Raw genomic sequence first — 9680 nt, 5'->3', positions numbered from 1 at the left:
GAGGTAGCACACAGGTGTTCCTGGAGACACACCCAGCACTGTCAGGGCTCTGGCAGGGCTGTTCAGAGACACGAGTCCTTCCCTGGCACGGGCAGAGGCCCTGCAGCAGACTCCATGGCCTCCTGTTGCCACTCCCAGAGGCCGGCAGCACCTCAGCCCCGCGCTGTGTCTCCCTGCTCGGCACCTCTCTGAGATGCCCCACGGCGTGAGGAATGGACACAGGGACCTGGGGTCAAGGAAGCCCATCCCAGTGCTGCATTCAGGGGGTTTCCCAGGGGACGTTCCTCTCCAATGAAGGGACACTGCCTGTCCCACAGCACTTTCGGGCATTTCTAAGAACAGCTGCTGGTGTTTGTGCTCTCTCGGGTTCATGTCCCCACATGCACACGGTGTGCATGCCGAAATCTCCTCTGAACCATGCAAACAGGGACTTCTGACCTCGTTATTCGGTGTCTCTCCACAGGCAGACAAACATCCTCTCTGGGCTTGCGTAGGCGTCCAGTTCTGCAAATGGTGGTTTCAGGTGTCTGTTCTGTGACGATTGCCCTGGGACAGCTTCCCCGGGGTGTCCAGCAAACAAAGGCACAGACCAGACCCCGCTCTGCTGGTCCTTCAGTTCTGTCCCTGGAGGTGTGGCTGTGCAAGGACACTGTTGTGTGTGCCCTCACCCTGCACACGCACACTCTTTACCTCTTTACTGGGCATCCCTCACCAGGGCACGTTTGAAGGAACGCTCTTGACAGCAACTGTGGAAGAAGACCTGATCCTTCCTGCACTGCCCTGAGCAGATCCCCTTTCATGGCTGAAACTCTGTTATGCAGACGAGCTTTTTCTCAGAGGTGCCCATTGCTTCTCCTTGCCTGTGATCACAGAGCTGCTACACAGCAGCACCATGACCAAGCTGCCAGAGCACTCAGGCCTTAGATCAACACAGGGGCTCAGAAGGCGAGTGTGGAAGTGAAAATAGAGCATCCCCGGAAAGAACAAGTGCTGGTGCTCTGCAAGTACTGGGATTCTTTCCCCTCCTCCTCGGCGCTCAGGCTCTACCCCTGCAGCTCCAGAAAAGGCCTGAGAAGAAGGATTTTGGGCATGACTCTGTGAGTCTCAGAAATTTGGATAGATAGGTAGTAAAATAAAAATCTCAAATAATGACATTTATTTGTGGACAAAAGTATATAATTTAAAAAAAAAAAAAAAAGCAAGAAAAAGCCAAAACCCTCAACCAAACCTAACACACAGTTACCTAACCCCTAACCAAACCTACAGAAGAAAGGCTTGGCGTATAATGAATTACATTATGAGTGATTTGCAGGAGACAGTTTATGGCTGCAGAAAATAACCTGGTCATTAATTTCCAGAGGGCATCCTTGAGCTCCTGGTTCCTCATGCTGTAGATGAGGGGGTTCACAGCTGGAGGCACCACGGAGTACAGCACAGCCACCACCACATCCAGCGATGGGGAGGAGATGGAGGGGGGCTTCAGGTAGGCAAACACGGCAGTGCTGATAAAGAGGGAGACCACGGCCAGGTGAGGGAGGCACGTGGAAAAGGCTTTGTGCCGTCCCTGCTCAGAGGGGATCCTCAGCACGGCCCTGAAGATCTGCACATAGGACAGCACGATGAACACAAAACAACCAAAGCCAAAAGAGACACTAACCACAATAAGTCCAACTTCCCTGAGGGGGTCTGAGTGTGAGCAGGAGAGCTTGAGGATCTGGGGGATTTCACAGAAGAACTGGTCCAGGGCATTGCCCTGGCAGAGGGGTAGGGAAAATGTATTGGCCGTGTGCAGGAGAGCATTGAGAAACCCACTGCCCCAGGCAGCTGCTGCCATGTGGACACAAGCTCTGCTGCCCAGGAGGGTCCCGTAGTGCAGGGGTTTGCAGATGGCAAGGTAGCGGTCATAGGACATGATGGTGAGAAGATAAAACTCTGCTGCAGCACATAAAAAGAAAAAAAAGACTTGTGCAACACATCCTGCATAGGAATTGGCCCTGGTACCCAAGAGGGAATTGGCCATGGATTTGGGAAGAGTAGTAGAGATGGAGCCCAGGTCGAGGAGGGAGAGGTTGAGGAGGAAGAAGTACATGGGGGTGTGGAGGCGGTGGTCACAGGCGATGGCGGTGATGATGAGGCCGTTGGCCAGGAGGGCAGCCAGGTAGATGCCCAGGAAGAGCCCAAAGTGCAAGAGCTGCAGCTCCCGTGTGTCTGCGAACGCCAGGAGGAGGAACTGGGTGATGGAGCTGCCATTGGATATTTGTCTTCTGGACATGGGGACCTGTTCAAGAAGGAGACCAAAGTCTATTCAGTTTCTCAGAAAAACTTCTGAAAGTTCCTCTCCCCTTTCAAGCAGACCTTTGGCAGGTCCATTTCATGAGCTGTGGTTGGTGCTGGCTGAGGGTGCCGCTGGGAGCAGGAGGCTCTGCAGGATTCAGTCCTGCCTACAGCAGGTCGATAGGAAGATGGGGTGATCTTAGCCTACATCCACTTTTGATATCGAAGAGCTTTCCAGCATTGTCACTCCTAATTCACCCGACGGCAGAGCAAAGTTGAGGGGAATTTGCTTTGTGGATTTTGTTCCAGTTGTCACACAAGAGCTGAGGAGTTTTGGAGCATTCCTGCTGCACTCCAAGTGAAATCCTGTGGGTGCTGGCAGGCAAAGGGACTGTCCCTCAGTGAAGAGTGTGGAGAGCTGACCTGTCCCTCAGCCCTGCTCCCAGCTGCCCTGAGCAGGCACCTTTTTGAGCTTGAGGACAGTAACACCCAGGTGTTCCCCCCAGAAGACCAGGACACTGCTGAGAGCAGAGGAATCTCATCTCTCCCCTCCCAGCCAGGGACACAGAGGCCTCATTGCAGCTGCCGACCTACAGCCGTCCCGTGGCATCTCCTTGGCCTTAGCGCTGTGGTGTCTTCTCTGTCGGGTACTTAGAAAACACAGAGATGCCATGGCAGAGTTGTGACCTTCTGGAGGGCAGCCTGCAGCTCAGCAGGGCCCCCTCAGGGAAAGAGCCAAACGTCTTTAAGATGGGGTGTCCTAAAAGGTCTTTTCCAGTCAGGCACACTCTGGTGCCTGGCTCCAAAGTCCGCGAGGGCATTTGGCTGCTTTTCCTCCATGGAAACATCTGCATGGCAGGACCCAAGTGCTTGTGTCTCAGCTGAAGCTGAATCCCCATCTCCCTCTGTGTTGGTTGAGCTGTTGGGAAGGAAAGTGATGGCCGAGTGTTTGTGACGCTGAGAGTGGGGGGCTGCACTGTGTGGGAGAGGAGACCTGGGAGCTGCTGCAGGAAAGGTGCTTGCACTGCAGCGGATGGCAGGGGGGTGCCCGAATCCCCCCTCCCCTCACGTTTCTGGGATCTCCTCCCTCTCCCTCTCTGACAAGGTTTCTGCTGCCTGGAGCTGTCTCTGCTGGGAACCACTTCTCTGTGCCCAGGTCTCCTCCTTTGCAGTGCTCACAGAAAGAGAACTCCATCCCACCTGCGATGTGCTCAGCTCTGCCCTGCAAACACCTCCTGGCAGCAGGGAACTGCTCCAGGGCATCTCTGCCTGCACAGGGGCAAAGGGGCGGCTCAGAGAACTCAAAGGGAGTGGGCGACCCCGTGCCTTCGCAAGAGTGGGAAAATGAAGTCCCATCTCCCACTGTCCACCCAGCCAAACAAGGTGACTCGTCTCAAAGCAGCTGTATGGGAGCTCCTTGTCTCAGCTCTCAGGCTACTTCATGGAGATTGAGGGTGTTGTTCAGGTGGAAACACCTGGTGACATTGGAGGTGACACCAGAGCTTGTCCAAGACATTTGCAGGTGACTGCAAGCTCTAATGCGGCAATGCTGAGAGACAAGGCAGCATCGGGGGGCACCATCCTGGAGCCTTGTGAGGAATTCCTTTGGCAGATGGAAATGACAGCAGGTGTTTACGTTTAAGACAATTAAAACCTTTCCTTTTCCTTATATCTACAGCAGCCTACAGAGGTCATCAGCTGAGCAAACGGACCTAAGTCCCTCTCTTTCTCTTCTCCATCAGCTGTAGTTCCTAGCTCTCCACTGACTGTAATGGCAGTTGTTTCACGGACAACCCTACATGGCTTAACCCAATTCAGGACGCTTCTCAATGGCGAAACACAGGCCTGTGGTGCTAAGTGAGATGCCAGCGCTCTCCAGCACAGGCTGGCAGGGACCGCACAGGACCTATGGGAAAGCCATTGGTGTTCAGAGCAGATGCCTGAGGGACACCTCAGAGGGCACTGCAGGCCGATTTGGTTCCTTTGTGCAAGCCTATGTGGCATCTCAGGCACGTTCAGTTTCCGTGGATCAGCGACTGAAACCCACCACTGCAGTGAGGCACGGTCTCACCCATCTCCATTCAGCTGATGCAGAGAAGGTCATGAACACGAAGCCTATCACACTGGGGCCTCAAATGATTCGGCTGCTCCCAAACTCTCCCAGTTCTTCTTTCAACAATCCTTTCCTGAGGCCCTTGATGAGACAGTCGACACAGGTGAGTGATTTTCACAGTGTTCCTGGATCACAGCTTATCCACACGCAAGGACATTTTGAGCAGCACCTTGTCATCCTGGAGATCAGCTTCACCTCCAGCACAGGTCTTCAGCAACACTACAGACAACAAAGCCTGCTTCTTCCAGGGCTACAGAGCCCAGCCTGGCTTTTCTGGTGTTGTAGGGAGCAGCGTTTCCTCGTTTAGTGCCTTCACATTGCCGCCTGCCGTCGCATCCAGTATGTCTCTGGTCTCGAGCACAGCATTAGCAGGTGTGGGGTCTTGGGCACTTGGTACTGGGTTTGCCTGGGACAAGTCCAAGCTTGGCCCCAGTGCTCCAGCTCAGGTGCTGCAGACCAAATGTGCACCAGTGCCCTCAGCCTGGGGCACAGACCGGAGGAGCTGGAGTCCCGTGTGCCATCCTAGAGTTTGTACGTTGGTGGAATAAGTGGCAAGGGGTGGTGGGACAGCTCACAGTGGTGCTGCCATGGTGCATAGGGGCTTTTCAGGAGAGACGGGCCAGGAAGATGAGGAGGGAGATGCCCTCCATGTGCAGGAGCTTGTTCTATGTGTGGAGCTCCTCTATGGGGTGCGCAGCAGGTTGCGTGAGCCCTTGTGAGTGAGGGTGAGAGGAGAGGCCTGTTAGTGTGACACCCTCGTGGGAGACAAAGCACCTGCAATCAGGGTAAGGAAGTGGAGAAAGGTTTGCTTAAGCAAGCCATGGAAGTCCTCAGATCCATGACCCCAAGTGCTATTGGAGACTTTAATGACATCATCTTTGAAAGGTCACGGAGTCTGAGGGAACTCCCTGATTACTGTAAGAACCCAAACATTGCATGCACCTTGCAAAAAGGCCCAAAGGATGAGCAGCGTAACAGAAGGCTGTGTGCCCGAGCACGCCCACTCGGATCCCCTTTCTGGGTGTCTGAAAGAGAAGGTGATTTACCCTGGATTTACCCAAGGCAGGTTCTTCCTGGCCATCCTTTTTACGTTTTCTGAAGAAAGGAGAGGATTTCTAGGCAAGGAAGAGCAATGATTGTCTTCTACCTGGAAGTCAGCAAGGCTTTCAGCATCATCCCCCACAATGTTCAATGTCAGCACACTATGGTCTGCATGGATGGATAAATAGATGGGTAAAAACCAGCTGGGCAGGAGGGCTGTCGTGGTTTGGGGCAGATTGGCCAATGGTGAGATGACAGATGCTCTCCCCCACCTCTCACTCCAAGGAGACACAGAAAAGAGAGAAAAGATTTATGAGTTTAGAAAAAAATGGTTACTGTAATAAAAAAGTAATAGTTCATTAAAGTAGTTACATTAATGAAATATTAATAATAAAATATAAAGGAAATAATGAAATAGATACAATGTATACCAAACCGTTTCAAGCTCCCAGGGAGATGTCAATGGCAGGCACTGGGGAAGTCAAGGACTGGACTCAGCACCAGATAGGAACAGGATATCGGATATAGATTCAGGAACGCACAGGTCAGGATCAAAGGCAGACAAACAGGGTCCTCCTCAGGCATCAGTCACTGAACAAAGAGAGCCACTAAAGAAAAGAGCCGACCTTTTGATCCCTCAGCTTTTACACTGAGCATGGGAGATGGGATGGAACACTCAGGAGATGGGATGGAACCATGGTAATGCTGGCCTCCTTTGTGGTATCTCTGCAATAAAAGGGAGTTTCCTCAGTGCCATGGGTGAAAATAGGCCTTTTCTTCCCAAACTGGAGTGCAGAACACACTCAGGGAACTGAAGGCTGAAAGGCCTTGATGATGTGCCAGTGGAGAAGGCCTTCTGCCGGCCCATGCTGGGCAGGAGAGCTGCCCCCGAGTGCAGCTCTGATGCACGCGCAGGATTCCAGCATGAACAGGAAGGGGAAGAATGGGTCTAAAAAGAGGTTATGAAAACAAAGCCCATGATGAACGTAATGGTTTCACATCAGGAGAGTTTCAGCATTGGTGCAAACAGCCCAGCCCACCTATTTCTGAAGACATTTGCTTCTCTGTCAGGTGCTTAAAAAAATAGTGAAGGACGTTCAGAGAGGTGAAACATGGAGGGTGTGTGCCTCTCACTGCATTCCTACTCCCTAGACGTGCTCTGTGAGAGGTGAGAAATGCCATCTTCTAGAGGGCAATGCCGCTCACGCCTGCAGAACCCTTTCGGACTGCACAGGGGAGATGCTCCACAGAGGTGCTTCTGTCACACCGTGTCATCAAAGGGACAGGCCATGAAGAGAGGGGAGGGTGAGGTAGCACACAGGTGTTCCTGGAGACACACCCAGCACTGTCAGGGCGCTGGCAGGGCTGTTCAGAGACACGAGTCCTTCCCTGGCACGGGCAGAGGCCCTGCAGCAGACTCCATGGCCTCCTGTTGCCACTCCCAGAGGCCGGCAGCACCTCAGCCCCGCGCTGTGTCTCCCTGCTCGGCACCTCTCTGAGATGCCCCACGGCGTGAGGAATGGACACAGGGACCTGGGGTCAAGGAAGCCCATCCCAGTGCTGCATTCAGGGGGTTTCCCAGGGGACGTTACTCTCCAAGTGAAGTCACCTCCAGACACTGTCTGTCCCACAGCCCTTAATGGAACCCCCAGGAACAGCGGATGGTGTTTGTTCTCACTCAGGTTAATCTCACCACACGCACATCATGCTCATGCCTGTGGTTGTTACTGCCCAGGTGTGTGACCATTGCCCTGTGGCAGCTTCCCTGGGGTGTCCTGCACACACAGGACCTGACAAGAACCTGCTCTGCTGGTCCTTCATGTCTTTCCCAGGAGCCCTGGCTGAGCGAGGAAGCGGCTGCTTTTCCCCCCCTGCACACTTTACACAATTAAGTTCTACGCTGGTGGTGCCATTTGTGGGGAACTTTGCTGGGCATGTTCTTGACAGCAACATTGGGAGACGACCTTCCAAAGGTGTTTTTCCCTGAAGGCCTTCAGGCACTGCCCTGAGGACATTCCCTGCTGTGATGGAGGTGCTGTTAGGGAGGCCAGCTCTGTCAGAGAACTGACCCGTCCCTGCCCCTGCCTGTGGTCACAGCGCTGCCACACCACAGCAGTAGGAGAGAGCTGCCAGAGCAATCAGGCCTTCCAACAGTGCAAGGGATCAGAATGGAGAATGTGGAAATGGGAAGAGAGCAGCTGTGAGAAGACCAAGGCTGGTTCTCCCTCCTCTTCTTCCCTCTCCTCTGTCCTGTCCTTTCCCCTCCACCTCTGCACACAGGCATGCCCTGCAGCTCCAGAGAGGCCTTCAAACGGAGGATCTGGAGCAAACAAGTCACTGGAAGGTTTGTTCTTTCTTTTTTTAAATACACAGAGAGCGCGGGGCCTCATTTACAGAGACTGTGGGACTCACAAATTTGGCAAAGATGCATAATTAGAAGCAGCACAAATGACAATATTTCTTTGTAGACAGATTTACACAAAGCAAACAAAGAAAGGAAAAAAAAAACACAACAAAACCACCAAAACCCAAACCACAAACCAAAACCAAACATTACAATAACTTTGCTTGCCAAGCCGAGATGGGCTTTGCTGGCAATGAGAAATATGATGAGAGATTTGCAGAAGATGACAGTTTATTGCTTCTGAAAATCATCTGGTCATCAGTTTCCACAGGGCATCCTTGAGCTCCTGGTTCCTCATGCTGTAGATGAGGGGGTTCACGGCTGGAGGAATGACTGAGTACAGAAAAGCCACCACCAGATCTAGAACTGCAGAGGAGATGGAGGGGGGCTTCAGGTAGGCAAACATGACACTGCTGAGAAACAGGGAGACCACGGCCAGGTGAGGGAGGCACGTGGAAAAGGCTTTGTGCCGTCCCTGCTCAGAGGGGATCCTCAGCACGGCCCTGAAGATCTGCACATAGGACAGCACGATGAACACAAAACAAACAGAAGCAACCAAGGCACTAACCATGAGAAGCCCAATTTCCCTGAGGGAGTCTGAGTGTGAGCAGCAGAGCTTGAGGATCTGGGGGATTTCACAGAAGAACTGGTCCAGGGCATTGCCCTGGCAGAGGGGCAGGGAAAATGTATTGGCCGTGTGCAGCAGAGCGTAAAGGAAAACAAAGCCCCAGGCAGCTGCTGCCATGTGGACACAAGCTCTGCTGCCCAGGAGGGTCCCGTAGTGCAGGGGTTTGCAGATGGCAACGTAGCGGTCATAGGCCATAATGGTGAGAAGACAGAACTCTGCTGTGAGAAAGAAGATATAAAAGAAGAGCTGAGCAGCACATCCTGCATAGGAGATGTCCCTGGTGTCCCAGAGGGAATTGGCCATGGATTTGGGAACAGTGGTGGACAGGGAGCCCAGGTCAAGAACAGAGAGGTTGAGGAGGAAGAAGTACATGGGGGTGTGGAGGCGGTGGTCACAGGCGATGGCGGTGATGATGAGGCCGTTGGCCAGGAGGGCAGCCAGGTAGATGCCCAGGAAGAGCCCGAAGTGCAAGAGCTGCAGCTCCCATGTGTCTGCGAATGCCAGGATGAGGAACTGGGTGATGGAGCTGCTGTTGGACATTTGTTCACTCTGAGCATGACAAGAAAGAGCAGTTGACAAGATAAGGAAGGCTTCGTTGAGCCAATCCTATTCTCTTTCCCAAAAAATCCCTGCAAAATGACTTCTCTTCCTTTGGAATAATTTCATTCAGTTCCTTTTTGTGAAATCAGGTTTGTGCTGCTGAGGGCACTTTCTTTGCAGGAGCACAAATCCTTATCTTTCCCATTGCCTTTAGCCTGAACACTGCTGAGCCCTGAGGGACAAAAGGGCTCTCTGTGCCCTAGTGCAGAGTCAGGAGAGCTGCTCTGCTCACCAGTGACCTGCCGGGCACCACCCAGCTGTCCTGTGCTTGCACCTCTCTCTGTGGGAAAATGGTTTCATTGACAAAATATATAAGAAGTACATGGCCTTTTGTGAGTGTGGAAGAGTGCAGTTTCAAAGTCGGTTTCTCCCGTCTGGTTTCTCTGTCCCTGTGCAGCGGAGCAGAGAGGGATGCAGCCGGGTGGAGTGGCTCTCTGCTGCCTGGAGCTGCCCCTGCCAGGAGCTGCTGCTCTGTGCCCACGTCTCCTCCCTGTCCCTGCTCCCACAGCCCATCCCACCCGCTGGGGGCTCAGCTCTGCCCTGCAGACCCCTCCTGGCAGCAGGGCACTGCCCAGGGCCATCTCCCTCTTTGTGGCTCCTCAGGAGGAGAGGAGAGAAAG

General features: G+C 53.2%; 2 protein-coding genes across 2 annotated transcripts; both read right to left on the bottom strand.

Annotated features, from left to right (window-relative positions):
• Positions 1–796: 796 nt before the first annotated feature.
• On the bottom strand, positions 797–2272 carry LOC134527039 (olfactory receptor 14J1-like). The gene is made up of 2 exons (XM_063359385.1): positions 1295–2272; positions 797–877 (listed from the first exon to the last, which is right to left on the bottom strand). The coding sequence occupies exons 1-2, from the start codon at positions 2270–2272 to the stop codon at positions 797–799; spliced, it is 1059 nt and encodes a 352-aa protein (XP_063215455.1).
• Positions 2273–8079: 5807 nt separating this feature from the next.
• Positions 8080–9000, bottom strand: LOC134507625 (olfactory receptor 14C36-like). Its single transcript, XM_063318419.1, has one exon. The coding sequence runs from the start codon at positions 8998–9000 to the stop codon at positions 8080–8082; it is 921 nt and encodes a 306-aa protein (XP_063174489.1).
• Positions 9001–9680: the final 680 nt, after the last annotated feature.

Source organism: Chroicocephalus ridibundus, chromosome 25 (assembly GCF_963924245.1).
Source record: "Chroicocephalus ridibundus chromosome 25, bChrRid1.1, whole genome shotgun sequence".
Taxonomy (NCBI): domain Eukaryota; kingdom Metazoa; phylum Chordata; class Aves; order Charadriiformes; family Laridae; genus Chroicocephalus; species Chroicocephalus ridibundus.
The sequence above is the reverse complement of the archived record's forward strand: the minus strand, read 5'-3'. Positions and strand labels throughout refer to the sequence as shown.